The 26,452-nt window shown below is 47.4% G+C and overlaps 8 protein-coding genes across 8 annotated transcripts; 6 read left to right on the top strand and 2 right to left on the bottom strand.

Moving 5' to 3' along the window:
- Window positions 1-643: 643 nt before the first annotated feature.
- On the bottom strand, window positions 644-2,187 carry PpBr36_10974 (uncharacterized protein; the record flags this gene model as incomplete). The annotated part of the gene is made up of 2 exons (XM_029898080.1): window positions 1,974-2,187; window positions 644-889 (listed from the first exon to the last, which is right to left on the bottom strand). The coding sequence occupies exons 1-2, from the start codon at window positions 1,986-1,988 to the stop codon at window positions 644-646; spliced, it is 261 nt and encodes an 86-aa protein (XP_029743516.1). The 5' UTR covers window positions 1,989-2,187.
- Window positions 2,188-2,753: 566 nt separating this feature from the next.
- Window positions 2,754-4,307, top strand: PpBr36_10973 (uncharacterized protein; the record flags this gene model as incomplete). Its single annotated transcript, XM_029898079.1, is given in 2 exon segments — window positions 2,754-3,501; window positions 3,517-4,307. 2 exon segments carry the CDS (start codon window positions 2,754-2,756, stop codon window positions 4,305-4,307), a joined length of 1,539 nt encoding a protein of 512 aa, XP_029743669.1.
- Window positions 4,308-4,614: 307 nt separating this feature from the next.
- PpBr36_10972 (uncharacterized protein) lies at window positions 4,615-6,416 on the top strand (the record flags this gene model as incomplete). Its single annotated transcript, XM_029898078.1, has 2 exons — window positions 4,615-4,704; window positions 6,171-6,416. 2 exons carry the CDS (start codon window positions 4,615-4,617, stop codon window positions 6,414-6,416), a joined length of 336 nt encoding a protein of 111 aa, XP_029743529.1.
- A 4,700-nt stretch (window positions 6,417-11,116) lies between these two features.
- Window positions 11,117-11,473, bottom strand: PpBr36_10971 (uncharacterized protein; the record flags this gene model as incomplete). The annotated part of the gene is made up of 2 exons (XM_029898077.1): window positions 11,117-11,229; window positions 11,344-11,473. Coding segments are annotated over 2 exons (243 nt in total), but the record flags the coding sequence as incomplete, so codon positions are not given.
- An 887-nt stretch (window positions 11,474-12,360) lies between these two features.
- Window positions 12,361-12,573, top strand: PpBr36_10970 (uncharacterized protein; the record flags this gene model as incomplete). The annotated part of the gene is made up of 1 exon (XM_029898076.1): window positions 12,361-12,573. The coding sequence occupies one exon, from the start codon at window positions 12,361-12,363 to the stop codon at window positions 12,571-12,573; it is 213 nt and encodes a 70-aa protein (XP_029743517.1).
- A 1,281-nt stretch (window positions 12,574-13,854) lies between these two features.
- Window positions 13,855-14,538, top strand: PpBr36_10969 (uncharacterized protein; the record flags this gene model as incomplete). The annotated part of the gene is made up of 2 exons (XM_029898075.1): window positions 13,855-13,941; window positions 14,124-14,538. The coding sequence occupies 2 exons, from the start codon at window positions 13,855-13,857 to the stop codon at window positions 14,508-14,510; spliced, it is 474 nt and encodes a 157-aa protein (XP_029743666.1). The 3' UTR covers window positions 14,511-14,538.
- Window positions 14,539-16,463: 1,925 nt separating this feature from the next.
- On the top strand, window positions 16,464-17,469 carry PpBr36_10968 (uncharacterized protein; the record flags this gene model as incomplete). Its single annotated transcript, XM_029898074.1, has 2 exons — window positions 16,464-16,527; window positions 16,604-17,469. The coding sequence occupies 2 exons, from the start codon at window positions 16,464-16,466 to the stop codon at window positions 17,467-17,469; spliced, it is 930 nt and encodes a 309-aa protein (XP_029743617.1).
- A 1,991-nt stretch (window positions 17,470-19,460) lies between these two features.
- PpBr36_10967 (uncharacterized protein) lies at window positions 19,461-20,837 on the top strand (the record flags this gene model as incomplete). Its single annotated transcript, XM_029898073.1, has 4 exons — window positions 19,461-19,755; window positions 19,810-19,956; window positions 20,071-20,500; window positions 20,609-20,837. The coding sequence occupies 4 exons, from the start codon at window positions 19,461-19,463 to the stop codon at window positions 20,835-20,837; spliced, it is 1,101 nt and encodes a 366-aa protein (XP_029743588.1).
- Window positions 20,838-26,452: the final 5,615 nt, after the last annotated feature.

Genomic DNA, 26,452 nt, shown 5'->3' with positions numbered 1-26,452 from the left:
CTCCCCAAGATTCGCGATGTCTACGTAGGTGAGAAGGCCGAGGCAGGTTGTTAAGGATAAGCAAATCTATAGGCAAATCCTTTACAGGCGCTGGATACGTACACGATCCAATTTTAGATTTAGTGACAAACCCCAAAGACCTCGGCTTGATCGCAGAAATCTGATGCGAAACAGCCGGAAAGTGCAACAAGCGATGAAGCTTGAGAAATTGCTTCTCTAACCAAATTTTGGTGGTACGGGCCAGGGTCTGGGTCAATCCTCTCGTTGTCCGGCATAGCAATAAAGACTCAAGAGATGGCCTTGCAAATTGGAGAATTTGTCCGCCAGCACTGTCTTTTCGTGTTCTAGACTTGATAATTTTTCACCTGGCTTGGAGCAGCTGAGCGGCTAAGTGGCCAGGGTCGATGACTGGAAACAAGTTATGACAATCCAAGATGGATAGTAAGTCGATTTCTGCCGAGTAATCCAGAAGTGAAGCTAGTTACAGTACATAGTAGTGGCAGTCATATACATAGCCGTAAGACTAACCAGCAGCCGTCCATGGCCACTTCTGGGAAAGTGATGACGATCGCGTTAAAGCGATGCCTTTTTGGGTAATCACTTATTGGGTTCTAATATATCACTTATGATGCTAATCTTATCCTCACGTGCCACTGGACGCGGGCAGGAGGCCAGACTGGCGAGTCCCACTTTCCGTCCATTTGACAATAGGGTGCCCTGTCGCAACCGCACACTTGAGGCAATAGAACAGGTTGAACCCTATTTGATACATGCTGGCTGTTTGTGGATCGTCTGTCGAAGTGAACTCTGTCCATTTTGCACATCGCAAGCAAGTAGCCCTAAGCACTATGACTGGGGCACGGCGTTCCTGCATCGACAACCTAGATGTCTTTGTCAGCAAGCAGCTCCATGATCAAGTTCCGAACGATAGCGGGCGGGGACAACCTACTTGCGGTCCAGTATGCCTCTGAACCGAGCACACCAGTCTGGTACCCACTTCTGTCGAGTCAAGCGGACTTGCCAGTCGCTACATACAAGACGCTTACAAAATATCGTTTTATATCTTATTGGACACACCAGTGCGCAACTCCCTACCTCCGTACATCCAGAAATAGATGTTGTAGTCAACCGGGTCTATTGGTTCGTTCTCTTGACTCTGTCGACAGACGTTGCATAGCTAGGCTTTTCTCGACATGGAAGGCATAGTATTTTCCTCTGCCGGATCTCCCAGGGCCCATCTGAACATGGCACCCCATCTCCCTGTTCTGGAGGGGCAGCGCCTGCTGCTCCTTTCAGAAGAATTCTGCTGGAAGAACCAGCACCGGATACTTTCTAAGCCTAATGCCATGCTAAGCCTAACACCATGACAACTTAGCCTCACCGCTGTCCCTTTGTAGTCCAACATATTTTTGCCAACGTATAGGCCGCATCAGCAGGGACGCGCAGACGAGAGATCAGGATATGGATACTATAACGTGTGGAAGGAAGCACTTCGGTAATAAACACTGCGATGCTCCGTTTAGGCCTGTCGTCATAGCTCAATTCCCATGCTTGGTCCATTGTAGCCCATCACGCGCTCATTCTGACGCCACAACCCGCGTTAGCTCACCATATTGTCCTTTAAAAGCAACACAGCAAACATAGTCCACTACCTCAGCTACTAATCTTAGGATTGTGTCAAGCCATACTTCAGACAAGTGCACCAGAGGTTACGGCAACGATGGATTTGGACTTTGATGAAACCAACTATACCGATGACAGGCTTCATGAGGTTCGGAAACGTCCTCTGATCTCCGCTGTCCTGATGAACTTTTACTTAAAAACTATTTTTGCAGAGCCTGAACTTTCCAGATGACGAAGCGAGAGGCATACCGGAGCCGAAAGAACTTGTGTTACGGGGCCTCATCATACGCCAATCTCAACACACTGGGTCTCGACGCTCGTGATTTCGACGTCAGGCGGGAAAGTGATACTTCGGTCATGCTCATTTTTAATTCCCGGACAAGTGCACTCGGCGGGCTTCAAACTTTGTCGGTGTGCGACATTCAGGACGCAACCCAGCAAGAACCATACGAGTTTATCAGAGCCGAACCTTTCTCCGAAGTGCAAGTGAGGTTTGCTGGCACGCAGGATCGAAGATTCCAGGATCATGCACGATTCTGGGCGCCACGGCAGTTCGCACCCCATCGTCGGGGCAGAGGTGGATATCGAGGACCAAGATATGCGAGCAGGTCTGGGCGTCGGAATGATTCACGCGAATGGTTTCGCTGAATTCTGGAACTGGAGACTAGGGCTACAGGAACGGGATTTTCTGCTTGATCTTCATTTTACATAGCCATAGCGTGATGGATTAGAGTCCACATCATGTCCTCACCTACCCAACTGGTACACGAAACATGGCTAAGTCAGGTGGGAGCCTCTCCAAACTTTAGTTCTGTCAGTCGTGCCCGTTGTGACCTTTCAAGACATACGCCTTACGTTCCTGGCTTGGGATTTGTGCACAATGTTGAACAAAAAACAACGCCAGCCAGTATGATGACCAATGGCCAAACTTGGCCAGACTTAATCCAAAACTAGCCCTGGGCTATGATAAATTGAACCATGTGCTTCATTACCTCACGGTCCCTTTTCCCATTCGCCTTTCACAGAGATTTGACATGCAGCCCTCCTTGCATACCCGGCTAAGCAGCCTGGCTGTTCATCCTTTTACCGGAAAAGAGCTGCACATGCTCGAAATCGCTATTAGCATGATAATGGCCAGATATCCTTCCTTCGAAGTCCCGCCATCGCCGCCAAAGACGTATCCAGACCCTGATCACTTTAAGAACCATCAAGTCTCAGCGGCTTACCCTGCCCGTCAGCTACTAAAACTCACAGAAACGGTCGTTCCTGTTTTGCACAACTATCTAAGCCCAGATGCAGCTATAGATCCAAGCATCTTTCAGGACTACATAAAGCTTCTATCATCTTCGTTGCCGAACAAATACTTTATCGAAGTTCCTCGAGGCCTTTCGTCCAGACCAAACGTGGCAGAATCCATTACACAACAGCGTGTCGATGATACCATATTGTGGCCTGTGTACATGAATGGCGAGCACAGTCTTGCTTTAATATATCCAGATGCCATTCACTGGCTCTCGTGGAGTGACCATGCAGTTCCCGACGAAGTCATAGGCTCTGCGAAGACGCTTCGAAGGCGATCACTTCCCCTCATAAAGCTGCAGTCTCAGGCGGTCGAGCAAAATAGCTCTGGTTGGTTGGTTTTACATGCAATGCAACGAATCCTGGCTGGTCGTCCCGTCGTGGACTTTTCAGACCTCACAGCACCACTGCGGGAAGCAGCGCTAACCCATTTTAAGTGTGAGGTTCTGGCAGCGACCAGAGCTAAGACACTAAAACCAAACGAGGAATATTACGCGAACTTGGTATCTGACGCTGATCAAACACAGTTTTTTGAAGATGCCATCTGCGCCATGGATGACATGTTCGTGACTGATCATAGTGAGCACTCTCTAGACATCATCGAGCCAGCCAGCGGCCACATGGAAAATCCCCTTGTAGTCGCACAAGATGCCTCGGGAAACCGCCATGGCGCTCCTTTAGTTGTACAGGAAGACTCTTCTCCCGGCTCGAGCAAAGGCGCCCCGGAAAGCCAATCTCGCCGCCGCAGATCACGCCCAGCGGCTGTAACATTGGACTACAGAAGGATTATTTTAAGCAACATTAGCAAAGCGGTGCGGTGCTACCGATCCACACATCTCGACCCTGAAATGAGCGTTCCAGTTCTGTGGTCTATATTGGAAAGAGGTCCGCTTGATTCTGCATTTCTCCGCCGCTATACCCTGATATTGTTCTACATGAAAATAAAAACACTTGACGATGTCGGTATCAAGGAGGAGCTGGCCACGGCTGGGACTCGGAGATTTTCCATCAAAGAGAACAGCTTTTTGCACAAGATGAGAAGGAAACAAGAAGAAGGAAAAGCATGGTCTGATCTGTGCGACCTGAAGAGGGAGTGGGGCCAAGACAAGTACACACTTCTGTCTGCGGTACCCGAAGACACTCGTGAAGCGCCGATACAGGAGATGGACAAGGAGCTTCAATCGGAAAACTCAGTATTGCTGCGAAGCCTAAACGATGCCCGAAGTCTCTGTGCGGCATTGCTTGGTAAATGCCTACCCAACCGTCTTTTGATCGACAACTACATCTATAAAGACAGTCGGCTTAGCGATGATGAGATTAGGGTATCTTTCGGGGCGTTTTTAAGTCTCAACCCAAGGCAGCCGGTGCAAATTCCCAGGTGCTAAGGGGGATCATCTATTATATGCGGAGCAAAATACTAGCTACCTTGTAAGGTTTCTCTGTCTTCTCTGTGGCATGTGACAGACCTAGGCCTCTGCATCCACCCGCTCTTTTACTGCCCCCACCTATACAGCATTCGCATTTCGATCCTCTACGCTTAAAAATATAATCCCCTTGCTTTGAATTTAGGACGCACATGCAGCACTAGGAAAGGATGGAAACGGTTGGCCAGGAAGATTGAGCCTCTGTAACTACGCCTTATCTACCTTCATTTGACAAACCATCAAATTTTCCCCGTTTCTATCTGTCACAATGCGCTTCTCGATTGCCGTGGCCTGCCTAGCAGTCACCACCAACGCCGCCAACGCGACGCCCAATGCCATCGGCGCGAGCTCTCTGCAGGTTCGCTCTGTAGCTTTCCAAATTCATCAGCTTGTTAGTTCGCCATGAACTGTCGAGTTTTATGCAGATCATATCTGTTAGCGGGATGATGGTACAAGTGGGTCGTGGGACTGATTAATTGGGACTATGGGCGTAAATGGAAGCGTCTCACTCAGTATCATGCAGTGATGATTGAAAGATGGCCTCGCAGCATACTGCGGGTGTTGGAATAATAGCAGTAGTAGTTGTACTAGGTAAATGTACTTTCTACTATCTGGGATGGAGCACTCCCGAACAACGGTTGTTCCGGACAATGATCCTCGGACCTCCGGGCATCCTGGGATGGGAGGCCGATCCGGATCTCAGATCCATGGCACAACTGGCGCACGGGCCGCAGAACCTCACGTATATAAAGGAACGGCATATGCCCCCTCGTTGTGCAATTTGTACTTGGACAAAAGAGACACCTTAGATACCCAGTTGAACAATACGACTTGTTATCTATCCTATAAGCTTATGAAGCGCCAAGAACAGCGGGAGCATGTACAAAGATAGTTAGCGCACCTTTTTTATCTACTTGGGGGCCCACAATCGCACAGCCTCCAAGTATTTATTTTTGATCCTTAAACCCATTTGTCGCCGGAAAATTGGCTCAAGCACCTTCACTCCCAAGTTCAACCTTTTCTGGGTCTCATTGAACTTGTTCCTCTACGCGGAGGAATTCGTGGTTGAGACGAATAAGGATTGCGATTCGCGTGACTAACAACAGAACGCGGCCTCACATGTAGCATGTTAAGAGACCCTGCGCATTAGAATCTTGCCACCGTTATTCATGGCGGATTGGAAACAGTCATCAATCGACAACCCCGACCCGCTCTACTCGTCGTATGGATGCCAATCGCTCATCAGAATGCGCATAGCTACTGCGACATCTTGGACATGGCTCTCATCGCCATATCCTTCTATCCCCTCCAAGCTGGTCTGATCAACATCGTCAGATACGAGAAATATCTTGAAACGTCCATCTATTGGAGACCTCTTTGAAGGTCTACCATTTTTACGGCTGTGTCTGGCCAAAGATACGCGACGCAATTCCTGATGTAACTGATCTTGTTGTACTTGAAAATCTCCAAAAGTGACCCTATAGCCGCACATGCGAACAAAAAAGTGATCGGCCCGCCTTCCTGTGGATAAGACCAGCGCATATTGCCAAGAAATAAAAGATTCTTGTCCCATCTGCAGCATGCCTGACGAAATGTACCCTTCTACGCTGTCTGCGAATGCACCGGCAATGGCCGGACCGAGAAATAGACCAAATGCGAAGCAGATATCTATGATAGCCCTTGTGCTGCGTGCACCATGATATAAAGTGCTGTAAAGTATGAGTCTGTCCGTAAGGAAGTTGGAAGGAGATCAGGCACAGTAGCTCGGAGGTCTTACCCGTGGTAGAGTCCTGCTCCTCCCGCTCCGCTGACTGCTCGTCCCAGGATCCTGGCATTCATGTCTTTATCAGTTCCAGAAATAACCACGCCTACAACAAATACGATGCTGTGAATGTAAAACTGAAGTTTCAAGTCTGCCGGCACAGACAGGCGCCTAAAAAGCGGCATGATACACGCTGCGGCGGCCGGGTGCGCAAGAACGATCCAAGCGAGCAGGTCATCTCTACCAAGGGCGCTGAAGATCTGAGCCTGAGCGTTCGATGTGCTTATCAAATCGAAGAACGGAAATGATGTTCCGATACCATATATAACACTATGGAGGAAAGGCTGAGGGGGCACACAAGCGGTCCGTACCAGGCTAACTGTGAGAAACGCTCTGCAAGTCTACATTTTACTTAAAATAATATCCTCGGCTCTGCACCTTCTCCTACTGCTTGTCCAAACTTTAGAGCTGGCTGCCAGGCTATCTTTGCTTGGCTTCTTGGCCATCGCCTTTTTTCCAGACCTGTCACGACACGGCAGGAGATCTATGATGCATTTTCACAGATAGACCTCTGCAAATACCTGGTTTCTACAGACATTTTCAAAGCATTGTTACAGACGCTGACGAATCTGGGGTCCGATATAACGAGCCCTAAATCTCTGACCCTATCTAACAAACAGAACAAAGCATAGTACAGACACATTTAACTATGAAACATTGTATGCTTGGCTGGTCCCTCTAAGCCCATTACGAATATTATCGTATCTACTCTGCGGGTAGCTCAGCCAGTTTTCCGAGCGGTCAAGTGGTCCAAGTTTGTCGGCACTGGCAAGGAAGAGGCTTTTATCGTCACTACGATCTGCCGAAGCCTCCCAGAACATGCTGCCGCCAAGCGCCGATTTTGCGTCGTGTATCTCGAAAGCACCCGGTCGCGGCAACGCTTTGTACTCCCAAACTCCCTGCCCTCAGGATCCATCGCGGATCCCCGAAAAGGCTCTGCCCGACCCTGTTGTGTTTTGGAAAGTCCGGCCATATATGGGCATGCCCAGCACAAGTTTGCCAGGCGTAACGCCAGCACCCAGGTAATAATCCACTGCCTTTTCGGTCGAAAACGGGGTGGACGCAGCATTGTCTTCGCTCGGGTGCAGGTTTGCCTGGTGCCCACTGTTGGAGCCCCAAGATCCAGTATAGTCGTAGGCCATGAGATGCATGCAGTTAACAGCCTTGCTCAGCTCCCCGACAAATACATTAAAGTACCGATAATACGCTGTAGCAATTTGGTTTCCAGCGCATTTACGGGTTTACCTTCGCTATATTTTAGCACACCCGGTTATAAGGGAACAGAAATAGGCTTGCAATCAGCTAATCCAAACGTTGCTAATGCTTCCTCTATATACTGACTTTAATAGAGCCAAAGTAAACGGATAGGCCTATCCCTTATAATCTGAACGCCTAAAAAATAGACTGCAGGGCCCCTGTCTTCCAATGCGTATACTTTATTAAAACGGGCTTTTAAGTCCTGAACATATTGCGATTTAGGACCTAGTAGCAGGCAATCGTCCACAAAAGTAACTTTAAAATGCTTGGATTTAGCATTATAAAAGAAAGCGGGATCAGAAATTAGCGGCTTAAAACCTTTTGTAACAAGTAGGTCTTTTGGTGTTTGTCATTCTCTTGGGCCCTGTTTCAGACCATATAATATCTTTTCCAACTGTATAACCTGTATTTTCTTTGGATTATAGCCTATTGGCGCTAAAACTTTAGCGGTTGCAGGGTTGCAGGAACTAGCCTAATTGCTAAAACCCTCTGGAATTTGCAAATAAATATTTACGTCGGTAAAATTACTATTTAAAAACGCAATAATAAAATCGATTTGTTCCATTTCCCAAGTTTGTGCATTAGATATAACTAATAATATACGCCAGGTAGGCGGTATACTAATGCTAGCAAAAGTCTCGATATAATCCAAGCCTTCGACCTGTAAAAGCCCCCTAATAACAAACCTGGCTTTGTATTTTATAAACTTATAATTTTCATCCTTTTTTAATTTAAATACCGGCCGGGTAGAAACTGGCCTACGGCCTGCAGGTATTTTTATTTTAGGGATAAAACAGAACCTTTTAGCAGGGACAGTTTGGTCGAATTCGGACGCTAAAGCTGCTAATCATTTAGCCTTTTCAGGGCTTTTTAGGCCTGTAAATAGCTATTTGGTTCGCCATCTTTCGTAGGTTTTTTCTTTATTTTCTTTTAGGCTAAATAAAAATAATATATAAAATTAATATCCATTGGATTTGGGTTTTTAAACTGCGAATTTAACTCCATATTTTGTATTTTAGGTGCCGAAAACACCGGAAGGGCAAACAGTAGGTTACATAGGCCTGGAAGGCACTATATTAGGGGTAAACGCCCTGTAAATGGTGGTAAGGGATAATTATCCGCTAGAACAATGTTAAATTTGTCTTTAGGTTCAGAATTAAAATTCCCCTCCAAATCTAGATTTTCCCCCTCTGAAATCTATAGCGTTTCCCTGTTAAGGGTCTACCTATGAGTGCTCAGGAGGTAGAACTTGGGCTAAGAGTTTATAACCTATAACTAACAAAGGGATTCCCTTCTCCCTCCTAAGGAATCCCCTCCTTCTATATACACGTGAATTCCTCGTATACCTTGTTGCTTTTTTAGAAATGAATGAAACGTCGGGTTATCGCATCCCGTGCGGCTGAGCCCGACTTCTATACAAGTAGGAATGCGATTGGTTCTCCTTCGTGAGCTGAGACCCGGATCTCGTGCGGCTGAGGATGCGGCTGGGTTTCCTGTCGCCGGGATCCGGCGTGGTTAACGTCCGGGCTTCCAGGCCCGGATCCCAGAGCTTCGGGCTAGCCCCGTGACATTCCCTTGGAATAGCCAAATTCAGCGGGATACGGCCCGCTTAGCGAGGGTATAAACAAACGTCGTATATATTGGAGAACCTCAGTGTATTAGGCGCTATTAACGAAAATTTTAAATTGAAGAGAAAAGAGAAATTACAATTGACGGCGCGTTGGAAAAACGCGTTTAAATCCGGGGCTAGTAAATCCCTTTGTCCGATCCCTGGCTCGGCGTGGAGCCGAGTCGTAATTCTGAGGGTAGGTCTGGGGGCCTGATCCTTACAATTTAGAAGTTAATGTTTCCGTTACTATATTTTTTTCCGGTTCCGAATCGGTGTAAATTTTATAATTCTTTTGGTTTTTTGGTTTTAATTATAATTAATCCACTTTTATTTATATATAATCCACAATGTCACGGCCAGGGTAAGCATAGCACGGAAGCTAGTCTATTGGCACCTATCGACGAAGATTCTACTCTGAGGAGAGGAAAGGAAACAAACAAAGTTCTGAGCTTGACGCGACGTCGATAAAGGTATCACCCTGGTGGGTCGTTGGTCAGGGGTCAGGGTTAGGGTCTGGTGATCTCGTGGTCCAAATGTCACAGTCGATAGGTGCCAATAGACTAGCTTCCGTGCTATGCTTACCCTGGCCGTGACAGTGACCAGATAATTAGTTTTAACAAACCAGGTGGAAATTTAAAACGGCACCCAGAAAAATAATATATTAAAATGCAAGGCTTTTTACAGGTCTTAGAGGGGGGTAATGTGAGGATCAGGCCCCCAGACCTACCCTCAGAATCACGACTCGGCTCCACGTCGAGCCAGGGATCGGACAAAGGGATTTACTAGCCCCGAATTTAAACGCGTCTCTCCAGCGCGCCGTCAATTGTGATTTCTCTCTTCTCTTCAGTTTAGAATTTTCGTCGATAGCGCCTAATACACTGAGGTTCTCCAATGTATGCCTGGCCGTGACAATTAAGTTGATAACTATTTAATATATATATATATATATATATATATATATAAAGAAATATACATCAATTAAAATTAAAATAAATTTCACAACAGTATTTATTTTATATTCTTCCGATTTTTATTTAATTTATCATTAGCGATTTTATTTTGCGCAGTTATTTTAACGCACTTAATACCGTACGGCCTATTATGGATACAGTGGTTTTACAGTGCAATCCGCACTGTGCCATACCGCCTTGAGCGACGAAAATCGACAAGTTGGCTTCGGACCAGAACGAGCGTTATTTATCTTTTTGGCCGATCTAATTCGCCAAAAAGCCATGTGGCTGAAAGGTACATGGGACGCTCAGTCCACCCTGCGCAGGAGGGGGGTCTGGTTTGAGCACTGAGACTAATTACCTCTAACCTGAACGAGAGAGATCTTTGGATGGACCCACAGGTACATTAGTTTCAGGGCTCATCCATGAAGCCCAGAGCTCCACGTTCAATTGTGGCTCACCCCTATTGAACTGTGGCTCTGCAAGGTACCCATGGGTCCATCCCGAGTTCATATAGAACGCGCGAATTCAAATCGAGCGATGTAATTGGTCGATTTGCCATGTGGCTAAAAGGTACATGGACGCGCGGGCCATTTCTGCGAAGCAGGGGTGGTCTAGTCTTAGCAACCAGGCGGGGTTCCACCCCTCCGACAATGTCTACGAGCAGGAAGATCACCGACCAACAGGACATGGATTTCATAAGGAAAGGAATCACGTGCTCCCACGTGACATCAAGGGAACCGATCATTTGGATCAGTTGGTGATCAAAAAGATCTGGACTGAACTGATCACCGCGATCATGAAGTGATCGCAATGATCACTCTACAATACTGACTATATAAGGGCACGTTTATTACTATGTAAATAGATTTAGTTTAGGACTGTTTAGCAGCAAACAACTTGTATCCAACCCACCACCTACCCAGGAATCGATCATAATTTCACCCCAGTCATTGAGAATCCCCAGTTACCCAGTTATCCGCTCAGTTGCTTCAACCCACTGTTCTTTACCATAAGAACAGGCTACCCCGATATCCTGATCGTAACACTATGATCTACATCGAGAAAGCGGACTCAATTGTTGGTACGAGCCCCTCACTCAGATCCGTCAGAGTCGATACCAGACATCGCCCTACAAACGACAACACCCAGCTCTCCGTTGGCTTCTGGACCTCCACGCCTGAACATGATACACAAAAGCATCCGGTCCGAGATACATATCGGACGGCCGGCAAAGGTGAACTTCTTCCGATGTCACATCACAAACAAACCCAAAATAGCCAAGCAAGGACAGTGCCTTCTCTTTGTTTTGGTCCCCTATAACCACGACACTCTGTCGAACGAGGTGTATCAAGCCACCAAATCCGGTGTTTTTCCATTCTCTGGTGGAAACAAGTAATTCAAGTCCGTCCACCCACTTTTCGAACGATGAAGGGTCAATTCTAGCAGCCCCAAAAGTTATGACTGATACTATCTTGAGCTGCCGCCATCGTGGTTCGTTAAAATGTTTCCTCAAATTACACAATCGTTATTAACGCGGTCCGCATCAAACGTGTTAGAAAGACAATCTTCTAGCCTTGCGTCCTGAGCATTTAGCTTGCAGACTTGAAGTGTGTTTTATCTCAGCGATTGGAGTGTACGGTGATATGATGAAGCTCTATGGCCAAATGTAATCCACAAATGTTAGTGCAGTCACCAGATCCCTGAATATGGCCCAGACCCATGAGACAACAAGATGAAAACGTAGTGGCTGAAAACCCTTTTTGTGATTCAAATGTGGCACTATCAGCTACTTTGAAGTACCTTTGCAGATAGTTCATCAGAGCCAAAAGTGAAGTCTTGCAGCTATTATGAAGCCAAATTTGGTTCTTTCCTCCGTTTCATCTATGGAGTATTAGCATTAGGCTGCCTTCACAGTCTAAAGATCGAATGTCTGTACTGAAAGCGGAAACAAAGTTGCACCGAACTGCTAGAAAGTCACATTCGAACTCTGACATCCTAGCAAGGCGCTCTATCAAATACTGTCATAACAGCCCGCCCAGTCGTCCCTTTCGTTTGGTAATGAGAAATGTGTCGAAGAATATCATCAAAACTCACAGGGACACCACCGGGGCAGATCTGATATTTGGAGAAGCTGCCGCCGTATTTAACCATGCCTCATTTGCCAGTTAGCCATAAAGTTGTGAGGTTCCAAATTTTGTCCTGATCTGTCTATGTAAAATGGAGAGCAAGCAGGAAAACCATTTAAATCCTTATGATACAGTGTCGTGTTCCCGCAGACCTAGTCTCCAGCTCCAGCTTTCAGCAAAACCGTGAATCATTCCGACGCCAAGTCCTGTTCGGATATCTTGGTCCTCTGTATCCACCTCGACCCCCATGAGGTGCGAACTGCCGCGGCGCCCAAAATCGTCCATGGTCCTGAAACCTTTGATCCTGCGTACCGGCAAACCTCACTTGCACTTCGGAGAAAGGTTTAGCTGTGAGAAACTCGTATGGTTCTTGTTGAGCTGCGTCCTGAACGTCGCGCTTAGACAAAGATTGAAGCCCGCTCAGTGCACTTGTCCCGGAATTAAAAATGAGCATGACTGAATTATCACTTATCCGTCTGATGTCGATATCACGATCATCGAGGCTCAGTCTCTTGAGATAAGTCGGGACTTGGCGTATATTGAGACCCCGTAGTACAAGCTCTTTCGGCTCTGATGTGCCTCTTGCTTCTTCGTCTGTAAAGTTCAGGCTCTGCAGAAATGTTTGGTAAGTGGGATGTTCATCAGGGTTGCGGAGATCAGAAGACAGTTCCGAACCTCATCGAGCCTGTCATCGCTGGTTTCATAATCCAATTCCATCGTTGCAGTAAGCTTTGGTGCACTTGTCTGAAGCGTACCTTGAGACGATCGTAAGAGTAGTGGCTGCGGCAGTGCCTGCTGTGTTGCTTTTAAACAGTAGCATGGTGAATTAACAAGGGCTTTGTCGCCAAAATCAGCGTAACGAGCTGCCGCATTGGATCAAGCCTTTGCATTCAACTATGACAATCGGTCTAAGCGGCACATTGATTGTCGTAGAAAGCTACAGGAGGCTTGGCCAGATGAGTCTTTACAGAATGCAATCTACGCCGCTGGAAACGACTGGAGAGACCGAAAGATGTGCTTTACCTATCACAAATTACAGTATCCATTTAACGATCTCTTATTCATGCCTTTGGAGCTGATGTGGTCTATAAGTTGGCATAAGAATATTGTTGGACTACAAGGGGACGGCTGTGAGGCTAAATTGCAGTGGCATCAATCGCAGAGAAAGTACCCGGTGCTATTCAGCAGTGTTCTACCAGCAGGATTCCTCTCAAAGGGCCAGCAAGCGCTGCCCATCCAGAATAGGGAGATGGAGCGCCATGATTGGTGCCCTCATGCCGAGAAAAGCCTAGGTATACAGGGAGAGAATGAATCAATAGACCTAGTTGACAATAGCATCCATATCTGGATGTAGGAAATTGTGCATTTGTGCGATTAATAAAAATATAGCGATATATTGTATAGCATTTGATTTTGGTCGGTCGTTTCGGTACGTGTCCAACTCCATCTGCAGGACGGTAGCCCAATCCTCCTATACCCGACGTATCAATTCCAACCATGTTGAAGAGGTCAGAAATCGATCAAGAATTGGCCCTTGAAAAATCCCCCCTCCTCTTGACGGGACACGGAAGCCAGAAAAGGCTACTTTGTGATGAATTTAATAATTCTGCCCTAAAAGCGGCTATAAGTCACCGCTAAAGCTCAATTTGGTTATCTCCCGCAGAAGATTATAAATTCAAGCAATCGTAACGACCACGTGTACACTCCCATGTAAAGGCTTCGGTACACCAGCCTCATCATAATGCAGACCCATAACCAGCCCGCCTCAGGTTCCACCCCCGTATCCAACTCAACGCTTGGTGGTTTGACTGGATACGGAAATCAGATCGTAAGTACATCAATTGTAAGAGCTTCGGACGATGGCTAATTGTGAACCAGCCTACGCACGACAGTATTGATACCTGGCTTTGGACAATGATAAATACAATGGATGCTTGCCGCACAGAGAACCTGGAAAAGGATCAGAGATACGATCGGCTTCGTCATGACAACAGATTGCTTCATGCAAAGGTCGCGAACTTGGAAACAAAACAGAGCGATCTTCTTTTGGCTCTTGAGACAGCTTTGCTCACACAACAGAAAGTACTGGATGTTAACCAGACGCTTGATGCTGAGCTGCAGAAAACAAGAGGCGAGAGCAATACGATGTTTCAATGGGCATCACAGCAAGTGAAAACAGATGCCTTGTCTTGCAAGCTTCAACATCATAACACCCAAGCGCAGTCTGAACAACAAAACGACCAGACAGAGTTGGACTCGCAGCTACTGAAAGAAGAGAACGAGAATAAGGGCGTATCGGAACCTGTACAGAAGTATTTGAGTTCATCTGGCCCCAGAAGTGAATATCCAGGTTTGGTTAGCAGTAGAAGCTTGAGAAACAGAAGGAACCTACATTGAGGCTGAAGAGATAGTCCATAATGAAACGGCTGCATTATGGCGTTATGAGCAATGAAGAAGACCAAACTTTCAGAACAGAACGTATTGGTTTTATTGGTCATTGCTTGGTTCTTTTCTTTTCTTGGGCAAGGAGCAGTTTCTCTTTGTTCTTATGACATTGATTTTGTGTGCATTGATAGAAATTTCACTCAAATTCCTTTTGAAAGACTGGCGTGTAATCCCAGCCTCCATGAATTGTACCAAAAACAGTCAGTGTTAAATGGAGAAGTTGTTACGAATACCTGCGTAGGAAGGGTAAATGTGGTTAAGAGTCCCTTGTCACTCGGCAACTGGAATGCCCGCAACTTTTCTGCCTTTCCGCATCCAGTTTCCGCCGAGAACGCTCAAATCTTTGTTCACAACTTTGATTTGGCGGACGCAGCAGATTGAGCTGGAGCTAATGGTGGTCTCTGGAAGAATAATGCTGTACAACTTTGAGTTTTCGTCGGCATACGAGGCGCCCACGGGTCAAGCCGTCATTGGGACTGGGTTCGCCATTGGTTTGGTGCTCGGACCAATCGTTGGCGGCGTCTTCGCTGAGAACCCCCATGCTACATGGCGATGGGTGAGTCTGCTCGGTAGCGCATGGATTGTGAAAGAAGCTGACATCTGTTAGACAATGTTTATCAACATATCCATTCTGGCTGTCATTTGTGCCGGCTGGAAAGTCTTCCTCCCGCCTCTCCATATGCAAACAAGCCGCATCACACGCCTGGGTCGATGTTGACTGGCTCGGCTGGATCCTATACTGCGCTTCCTTTCTAATGCTCTTCAGCTGCCTGATATTGTCCGGCTCGCACTGGCCGTGGGATTCATCCTCGGCCATCGTGGCCTGCGTCTTTGCTGGGCTCCTGTTCTCCATGTACACGGCGCAGCAGCACTTTGTGCATCTGGACAACCCGTAAGCATCGCATCTTCCCGGCCGACGCGCTAGGAGAGGTACGCACAGTTCTTCCGGTAGGCCTGTCAACGGCCATGGCAGCTGCAGCGTACGGCATCACATTATACTACACCCCGCTGTTCTTCTCCTTCACCAGAGGCTTCGACCCTGTTGAGGCTGCCGTCCATCTACTTCCCTACATCGGAACCTTCGTCGGCTGGCTACTTGAGAGTGGCCTGGTCGACTGCATAACCGGTTGCAAGACATTAGAGGTGAAATTCCGAGATTCATGCTTGAACGATCCTTTTGATCAACTCCGCCAACATACACTCCAATGGTGGGCAGCATATGCAATCAGGGAACCGGCTGATTGTGGCTCTCAGGCCTTTCATTACGAGATTTGCAATTTTAGGAAAGCTTTCGCGCCAACCTAAATATCGAGCGAAAATAAACCACCAAACCCTTAGAACCTACATGAGCGCTGCAGAGAGCGACATCCCTTCGCCTGTTTCTATCACCTTGCGTAGTATTGAAAGAATAGGCGAAATTTCAGTCCAGTCATGCCGGTCCCTTCTTCGAATGATAGTTTTGTGCGAGCATATTGAGGCCTCCAAGTGTTTTCGAACCCTTCGTACCGTTGCTGCTGAGCGTAAATCCGATTCAAGCAAAAAACCAATCATTATAAGTCAAGTAATCCACCAAGAAAGCGTGACTTAGCCAGCAAGTAATACTGTGTTCGGATTGGCTTATGGCAATATGGAAAAGAAATCAGGGCATGCAACATCAGACAAAGCATGGTAGTGCACATATTTCCTCGGTTTCTTGGCTCGGTGACGCCGAAGACCATCAGTTGATACGTTAGCATATAGCCGAGAGCCTTGCCAATAAAGATTGACATGCCAGCCGAGGAGACATTTCTGCAGCTGTCACACCCATTCAGAGACGTCTATATAATCCGGAAGCATCCCATCCAGCAGTGTGAAAGTTTTTCCAGGACAGGTCCAGACATCACAAAACGTATCTTCAATGAACGCATGGCGTTTCCTCAGTTGCAATGGCAGCCCTGTTACAATGGGCCCGAAGGTTGTTCTTCACCCAGTATGTTAGCAAACAAAAGCCATCTCGGCATATAAACCATGGCAGCTGCTAATGTTGCACTGCTGATATGTCACAGAAACAGAATTCAACCACACCGAGCGCTCAACTTGTGCTGGTAGCGAAAGTCTAGGCCAGCCTCACCTTGTCAGCGACTTTAGGTTCGTTCTTGGAAGTAATGAGCCGGAGCAAGATGTTCATGAAGGCACCATCAGCCCTCAGTCAGCCGGGAGTCGGCATAAACTCGTCTCCGAACCCTCCATTCAGACCCTTGAGTGTCACACAGACATAGCTGGGGAGTCCTGGGGGCAGTCCGACCCGTTCGGAACAGCATTTTACGGAATTCCTCCGGTTCCTCGAGACCCTCCGACCGGGAGTTCATACTTCAATCAACTGGAAAATTCAACTCTTATCCCAACCTCATGCCACTGCTCTCCTCCAGCATTCCTTCACTACGAACTGGTTTCAGATTTCGGGCAGCTGGTCCCGAACTACAGAGAAAACTGGGTGCTCATCATCGGTGGAATGGCGGAAGCTCGGGAACAAGCCAAAAGGCTAGGCTTTAACAAGGCCTTGATATCCTCAGATCTGGCCAAGGAGACAGCAAACGTCCGCCCATTGCAGATAACAGCAAGCGTTCATGAAGCTGTTGCCCAACCGAGACTTCTGGCCGAGCGATCCGAGCCCATTTCCGCAATCTTGACATTCGGCCAACCCCAAGACTGGAACCTGGACCTGCAGATCATCCTGGGCCCATCCATTTCCGGGAATGGCACTGTGGGTTATGGTACGAGGGCCGGCGGCAATGTGCAAAGCCTCGGCTACCAGCAAGACTGTACACTCAGGATATACGGTTTGGAATGCCCGATGGCACAAGACGACATGTGTGCGTTCTTGTGTGCATTACAATGCAAGTGGAAAGGATGGATGACGCATGGACTTTGAAAGTTACTGACTGCGACTGTGCTGTAAGGAATACATCGACTTGCAGGCGGGGCGGTCTACTTGACCTCTTCTGGGTTAAAGATATACATACAGTCGACTCCATAGGTTGCTTTATTTCTCTTGGTTAACATTGAGCCTTACAAGCGCTTGTCTCTCTTGCAACAAACCGTCCGATGACAATTGTGAGCTCGGTTCCACCAGCCCAGGATGCCACATCAATAAGCAGGATACGGTTCACGATGGATTACAGCTCCAAGGGAAGCTGAATGCTACGCTGAGTACAAGCTTCATGGAACTGGCCATTTCTTATTTCTTGTTCTACACTTGTTATCTGGTCTTTCGTTGAGCAGATGGCCGTGGTGTTCTGTGCTAGCTCACCAGCGCTCCGGCAGCTTCTACGTCTCTTCTCAGCAAACAAAGTCGAAAAATGCCAGCTATTTAGGCCGCAAATGGCTTAATTTATTACCTATCCAAAAATCAAATCGATTAACGGATATCGAAATGGCAGAGGCCTTTCGATCCAGGTTATTAGCACCAGTTAAACCGTTAACGCACCCCTGTAACAATTGCGGTAATCGTACCAATATAAACCACGAGGACGTTTGTAAAGGTGCTATACGCAAATATACGGCCCGCCACGACCAAATAAACAAAAGCTTTGTTAATTCGCTTAAAAGCCGTTCAGAAATCGGGGTCGAAATCGAACCTGATTTAAATAACATAAATAACGGAAATAATAACAACAATACCCCTATTAGCCCTTACGGCCACAACGATACCGGAAGCCTTATTACAACCCCTATTCGCTCCGGGACCCGTAACGGCCCAAACGGCCTTAGGGCGGACTTTGCTGTTATTAACGGTTTATCCAAATATTATTACGACGTACAAATCGTTGCAATTAATAAGGATACCGCAAATACAAATCCACAAAACACGTTAACGGACGCTGCAAATAACAAACGACGTAAATACCAATTTTTGGATCCTTTTTTCAACCCAATTATTGTAAGTGCCGGAGGCCTTATGGAAAAGGATACAGCACAGGCTTATAAACAGCTCCAAAAGCTAAGAGGCCCTGTTGCAGCCCATTGGTTGGATACGTCGATTTCTTTGGTTTTATTACGATCCAGAATAACGGCCGCAATTTCTATTGCTAAAGGCAATCCCCGTGTATAAAAGGTAACGATTTGATTTTATCTTTGCTTTTATTCCTACCTTTATTTTTGCTTTTATTTTCACCTTTGATTTGATTATTATTTATACCCTTGATTTTATTATTGCTTTTGCTTTTGCTTTTACTATTGCCTTTACTTTTGTTTATACCTTTGATTTTATTATTGCTTTTATTGTTTTTATTGCTGCGTTTGTTTTACTTTTGCATTTGATTTTAGTTTTACCTCTGTTATAACCTTTGCTTTTGCTCCTTTGCTTTTACCCTATAAAACCTTCAAAATATTTTTTTCTTTTCTTTTTTTTCTTTTTATGGATTCATTTCTGTTTATTATTTCTATTTTATTTTCTTTGGGAAAAACAACAAAATAACTAGCAAATAGCTTAGAAATAAATATAAACGCGAATTACAACCCTAACCCTATAATAATTTAATTTTGTTAATAATAAACTTTTTGTTGCGTTAGGTTTTTTTCTTCTTTTTTTTTTCTTTTTTTTCATTGGTGCACGTAATTTTTTGTTTTATGATAATAATATATTACTATACGGTCGTGCGCCTTTCGATATAGCTTTCGATTTTAATCGTTATTTTATTGGTTAAAATTAGTTTTATAAATGCGTTGTTCGAATTTTTTTTGTTATAATATTTGCTATATTATTACGTCCGTTCATCCAGCAAATTTTTGCTATTTCCCTAATTTTATAAAATTCTCGCAATAATATTACATTTATTATTTTTTTTTTCGTATTATTTAATTTTATTCAACTGGGAGTCCGACCCGGAAGAGGAGCGCTTCAGGCTCTCCACCATCGACACCATGACCAGCTGCGCGTATACCAACTACGCCGTCTTCTTCCGCCTGGGAGATGAGGAGAAGTGTCGCGCTGTACAGCTGCTGGGATCCGGACTGGAGCGTACCCTTGCTCAGACTAGACACCTTTGTGGGACAATCGAAAAGGATGTGCAGGGTGGGTACTCGTTCGTTAAGAGACGGGAGTCGAGCGTTCAGGTCGTTATCCATAACATGGACCCAAATGCCGGCAATCCAACTCTAGATGACCTTGAGAAGGGCCATTTTGGAGGCGAGAGCATGAAGGATGTCAAGCTTTGGAGTGAGCCATTCACACCCCTTTCCTTTCCGACAAAACTAAGAGCTAACTTAACAGGCATCCCAAGAATGACATGGGGCGAGCGACCCGAGGCAGACCCAGAAAACAGACCTGCCGTGTCCGCCTATCAGATCAACCTCTGCGTTGGTGGGTTAGTCTTGGTCGTCCAGGCTCATCACTACGCGTTAGATGCCATGGCATATAGTAACTATATCATGCAGCTGGCGGCCAACTGCGCAGCCATACACAATTCGACGCCATTTCCGTAATTCGACTCGGCAAACCTCGACGTATCGCGCTTAACCATCGAAGTTCCAGGTGAGAAGATGGTTGATAGCCCGCCTGCACCTGAGAGACACCCCGATCATCTGGAGCAGCAGGCGGTGCTGCTCCACCTCCCCAAGAGCAAGGCGGCCGAGCTAAAGAGGCTCGCCACGCCTGAGGGTGACAGCCTGGTGTCGACATATGATGCCTCGTGTGCCTATCTCTGGCGTGTTCTCACTAAAGTAAGGGCTGATTTGTACATGCCCTCGCGAGACACGGTGTTGTGGTGGGGTGAGGCTGTCAACCTACGACCGCGGCTACACAGCCGGCCCTTGGCCCAGAGACTGATGCGCAACGCGCTGAGCTGCGCCTTTTCAGATACAACCTCTGTTTCCCCATTAACAGTTGCTGAAGTGGTGGATAAGGCGCCGCTGAGCAAGCTGGCGTGTTACATCCGCGCACTGACGGACAGTTGCAACGAGGAGTACGTCGACGAGCTGCTGGCTATGGTGGCACCTATTTGAGATAAGGGCACGCTAAGCTTGCGACTGGACTCGCATCCGCCCATGAGCATGTTGGTGACTGATCACAGGCACGCGGACGTTAGTAGCTTTGATTTTGGCTTCGGGAAGCCGATTACCCACCGGCATTTATTTGGCGGCTTCTCGACGGCGGGTGCCGTCATTATGTACGCGCCCATCAGGTCCGAGGACCCTAACGAAGGGTGCGTCTTTACAGTAACCATGGAAAAGGAGCTAGTGGATAAAATGAGGGCCATGCGCGAGTTTTCCAACTTTTTCGAGTATCGTGGCGTTGATTAGATTAGCTCAATGTTCTGTTCAGGGTATTCCACGCACTCGATCTAGAGTCGTTGTGGTGGACCTCGGGACTGAGGCTATATAAGAAAGCTGGTATTTTAGCCGCGCGAGTCAATCGATGTTGTTGAGCAAGAGATGCATAACAGCGCTAACATGGAGGTAATACAATCTTGTTGGCCGTATATCCAGTTCTCAACGGTATTAAAGTAGACACCCACTGGAACATGAAAGGAACCTATACAATGGAAGGCAGGATCCAATGGTCTTATTGGATTAGCTACCTCACTTGGTTGCGTATGCAACTTGTGTATAGATATTCACGTGGATCGCAGGGCCTTGATAAGGCCCTATCTCGGCGTCTACCTTCGTTTTGTAACCCTTTCCAATCGATCAACAGAATAAGGAACAAATTTACGCATATTGGTATAGGTAGGCCGTTGGCTCAAACCCAGCCTTGAGGCCCCCTGCGGTCCATTCAACAGGTCTGGTATCAATCGAAGAGAAAGTGTCCGGTGCTATTCTCCCAGCAGAAGTCCTCAAAAGAGTAGTAAGGGCTGCGACCCAGAATAGGGAGATCGAGCGCCACGTTGAATTGGCGCCCTAAGATCCGACAAATGAAGATACTACGCCTGTCATGCCGAGAACAGCCTAGGTATCCAGCGTCTGCAGACAGAGCTTATGCCAAGAGAATTAATCAGTAGACCTGGATGACAACATCTATATCTGGACTTAAGGAGTAGAAAGTAGCGCACTTGTATGTCTAATATAAAGGATAAAGCAATATGTTGCAAGAATCTCATAGCGTGGATGTACAGTATGTGGGTCACTTTGCGGCCTAACATCATATTTCTCTTCCGACACCTTCTATTTCTACCATTGATCATGGAATCTCATAATCGCCCGAGTCCCCGAAAGGTTACAGCACGCTACAATGTACCTCGAACGACGCCTCAACGCAGAATGGCCGAACGCGTTTCTTTGGCTGACCGTTGGTCCGGGCCGCGGAAACCAAACGCACGCAAGAGGAGCTGTTTGTTCATATATATTGAATCTGGATGCCCGAGGGTTTTCGCACCCCCAGATCGCTTAAGTGGCCACGATGGCTAATAACATCCTCGCTGCGCGGGACGCACCACCAATCGGGATTCGCTGGGCAAATTGCTTTATTCAGCGACGTACAAAATTAAAGACGCATTTCTCTCGCGCCTCCAACGTTCAAAGGGCCCTTTGCGAGAATCTTGACCCGTTAAACGCGTGGTTTCAATTAATAGCAAATATGAAAGCTGAATACGGCATTCAAGAATGCGATATTTATAACTTTGACGAAACTGGTTTTATTATGGGCCATATTTGCGCTGGAATGGTCGTAACCGTGTCCGAAAGACGGGGGAAAAAGAAAATACAGCCTGGGAACCGAGAACGGGTAACTTGACTGCAATCTGCTGCATTAGTGGCGACGGCTACGATATGCCCCCCTATCTTGTCGTCAAAGGCGTTTACCATCTCGCGAATTGGTATACAGAGGGCGGTTTCTCTGCATCCTGGCGCATAAAGCCCACCTGAAGCGACGGATTTGGCAGATGGCGTGAGGAAACTGTTGTTACTTTTGGTGGATGGCGACTCCGTGGGGACTTGGTGAATGGGATGAATCGGTTGATGGAATCGTCGATCTCTGGTTCGACGGAAGATGTGTTCTGGGAGCTCGTTCGAAATGGAATGACACCTGAGTTATATGGTGTTTCGTGCGGGGACCATCACGGTAGCAATTGTTGCTGCTCAATAGTGATAGCACAAGAAGAGAGACGCAAGACCTCTGTTGCCTTGTCTGGAGCTGGGCGAAAGGGTTGAATACGTATTCATCTTTCCTTTTCCTCGTCAATCGGAGAAGGGGAAGGGGCCGTCCGGCGAAAAGGCCACTGCGTTAACTGAACGGTCGTGGCCCTCGAGTGTTTGGCGATGCGCCCCCGTTGCCGCGTCCCAAAGCCGCACCGTGTTGTCGTATGACGCCGACGCTACCACCTGGCCGTCCGGCGAAAAAGCCACTGCGTTAACCCAACCGTCGTGGCCCTCGAGTGTTTGGCGATGCGCATCCCAGTCAGGTTTTATCCCTTGAATAAGAAGATTCTTTGGTCCTTGGGCCCAAAACCTTTGCCGCACTTTGCTTACAACTGGGGAGAACATTATTAATGCCCCGTAGATTTGAAGGGGGGTTTGCTCAATTATAGATCCAAAAGTTGCAATAACCTTGCTGGCATCTTTGATCAGCTCGCTCAATTCTCCAGGTATGTTAGGGCACTGCTATGAAAAAGGTTAGCCCAAGCAAAGCATATGATATAATTTCACTGACCTGGCATATAGCGAAAAGCTGCTTTATCGCAATGGCACCATCCGAAACCTTGCCCAAAAGTGCCAAAACTTCTAACCAATGAAGAAGGTGAGCGCAGAGAAACATGTGCACGTTATCTCCTAGTAGCCGCCCACTTTGTTGTAGATGGTAAACCCAGTAGAGGCATGCATACTCCAGATCAGCAGGGATCTGTCTGTCTATCACTTGCTTGTCGATCTTATCTCTAAGCACGTCTGGCTTTCGAATGTTGCAGATATCCCGTCTAAGCCCTGCTTCCATGCGTTTGATGCATTGTGCCGCGAACATAGCGTGTATCTGTGTCGCGTCTACCCCATAATCAAAATGACTAGAGGTTTTGAAATTGAGCATGAAGTCACTGAATGACTTATGCAGGAGCCGTACAGGAGTTTCAGGGTCCTTTGGGACGCTGAGGACGGCGTGTAAATGACGCAGCCACAAAGTGACTCGACGTGAAGGTATGCCAAGCAAGGCCGCGATTGCTTTGTATGACAAAGGGGTTGCGACGAGTGTGACAGCTCCTAAAACATCGAATAGCTCCATTCGGAGGTTCTCTGCTAGCGGCTTCGGTTTCTCGTGAACATTATAACTTCCGAACAAAACGTTGTGTAGGATCGGCAGGTAAACCTGATCTAGCTGGGGAGTATTGCTATCGCATTGACGAAGCCAGACTTCTAGCTGGTCGACTGGATCTTCCCGTTTATCGGGATCATCGATAAAGCGATATAAAGTCGCTGCATAAATAAATAGAGGAGAAGGCGTTGTCGACAAATGGATTAGACGATCTAGTTGCGCTGGATCTGGCCAATTTTCCAGGATATCCCACTTATGCTTAATAACAGCAAACTTTTGTTTAAGAAAGGTGGCAACGTCGCTTCGCGTTTCGTCTCGGTGCTCTGCCTCTAAATCCAGACTGCGATAGCGAACGTCATTAAGGGCAGCCACCACAGCAGACGTAGATCTGCTTGTGATCAACACCCGCAGGCACACCGCGTTAGCAGTACCCAGTTTGGAAAATAGGCTAAAAACCAGCGGGAGGTGTTCAGGTTGCTCGCATTCGTCCAAAGCATCGATGACGACAATCCGAGATCCATGGTTCGTGTCGGTATGAGGTAAATCACCCAAGGGGAGCCACAGTAGCTTCTCGAACTGGATGGCAAGGCCCTTTTTCTCCACCGCATCTCTGTCAAGACCGCTAAGGGATTTTTGAAGACAGCTTCTGAAGTGAGGAATTGTATCAGCAAGCTGCGCAGCGAGGGTGGGAAACAGACACGTCGTGTTATTGCGGTCCCGTTCTCCTCTTTTGAAGAAGTAGCCAGCAACAAGTCGTTTTTCATTATGGAAATTGTCAGCGATAGTGCGTGCGATGGTCGATTTTCCGGTCCCCGCAGGACCAACTAGCCAAAATAGAGGCTCAGCACATTCTTCCGCCCAATTGTGTATGGTTTCCCGAATGCGAAGCCGAGTTTGACCTTCACATCTCGGGCTGTTTTGAACATCGCTGCTGTCGTAACATGCTTGGGGAACAATAGGAAGGTCCAGGGGGCGATCTTTAAGTATCTCGCTAATAGCAGTCAGTCAAGGTTCACAACTAAGTGAGTTTCTACGAACCTCTGCAGCTGAAGCTCTGCGAGTTGCTGAGCAGCAATATCCCGTTGATGTATGGAAACGTGTAGTTGTTCCTCGGCGACTAATAGCACAAATACTGGTTAACGTAATATTCTTACACCACTATTGATAATTTACAAAGTGCTACAACCACAGTACGCAATGTTCCGTTTCCCAAGTTGTCTAAAACAATTTACTCACTAGGGATTAATTGTCGAACAAGCTTCTCCTCGAGGACCTTTTCTCGATGTATGACAGAGAGAAGCTCTTTTGCGCATGCTGCCGCAGTTGCTGCTGCATACGGTTGCCAACGCTTGTTCTTGTGCGCATCCGCATAATCGCAAATCCCACGGACGACGATACATGGAAAGCTGTTCATAAGGCCGGCCGCTTCCATCTCAAAACATAATACACCACCTAATTCCTGGCTGTATCTGTCGCGCGTTAATCCATCCTTCATAACCTGGTTACCAGATGCAATCGTGCCAAAAAATAACCGTGGATCTGTCGTTGTACGCGTTTCCCTATCAACCATATCCTCCGGCCGGCATTTCACACACGTAACTCCGGCCTCATGCTGTGATGATGCTTCATAAAGCATGTCATTTTCGGGACCTGGGGATGCGAACTTTGGCTGGCTAGAAAGTTTCGATAAATGCGCGACGACTTGCGTCCTGTCCCGGAAATCGTTGGCACGAAGCTTGGCCAAGGCATTGAGAAGAATCGTCGGCGGCGCGTTGAGGCTGCCAGTACGAGTGACACGACCGTCAGCTCCAGTCTTCCCAAAATCGTATTGAACCACTCCACCATAGCGACCTGTAGGCTGGCTTATTACGACGTCGCCGAGCCGAATATCAATATCCGCATCGAGGTTCGGGACTCCACCACCGATGCCGACCAAAACTCAAAACCGCAACGAGGGGAAGCTGGCGTTCATCTGGCTGGCCACAACAGCTGCTTGGTTCGTGCCTATCTGACCGGCTGGCAGGCAAGCAGCCACGACGTTATGGTTTCCGATGCGGCCGAAGGAGTAGATATTAGAGTCGGTCGGGTTGGAGGGTAGGTCGGCAAACTCCTCGTCCATCATCTCGGCCGCGGCTGCCAGCTCGATGGGCAGAGCGCAGATCCAGCCAACTGTGAAGTCTTCCGGTGCAATTGTAGGCTCGCTCTCGGACGCATCTGCCTCGCGGTGCCGCTTGGATGGTGGTGTTATTTGCGAGAGCGGCATGATGGAAAGATGGGAAGCGCTGTTGAGCTCGTAGTTCCTGCCGTCGTAGGGACAGGCAAAGCTGTAGAGGGTGCCCTTGGATCAGGGCTCAAGGTTCGCTCGGGGAAAGATGACGGGTTCTGAGACGTATCGGCTACCGAAGAGCTGGCTTCGGATGTTGCGGATGTCGGGTCGGATGGATCGATTGTCGCGTGCGCTTTGCTTATCGGGTTCGTTATTCCAATGACGAGAGAAGTGTTTCAAACGGAAGATCCTCGAGATTCCTAACATTTGCGTAGTATCGCTATTGGCAAAGGAGAGTAATCCACGTAAACGCTGACATTGTGTTCCACCAGGTTGATAATGTCTCATAGTGAGGGGTTGGTAAGGCTGTGATCATGCACGCAGGCAACGGTTGGTCCAATCGCACAGCGAGGA

This window comes from Pyricularia pennisetigena (assembly GCF_004337985.1).
Source record: "Pyricularia pennisetigena strain Br36 chromosome Unknown Pyricularia_pennisetigena_Br36_Scf_12, whole genome shotgun sequence".
Taxonomy (NCBI): domain Eukaryota; kingdom Fungi; phylum Ascomycota; class Sordariomycetes; order Magnaporthales; family Pyriculariaceae; genus Pyricularia; species Pyricularia pennisetigena.
Note: the sequence above shows the minus strand (reverse complement) of the source record. Positions and strands in the feature narration are given on the sequence as shown.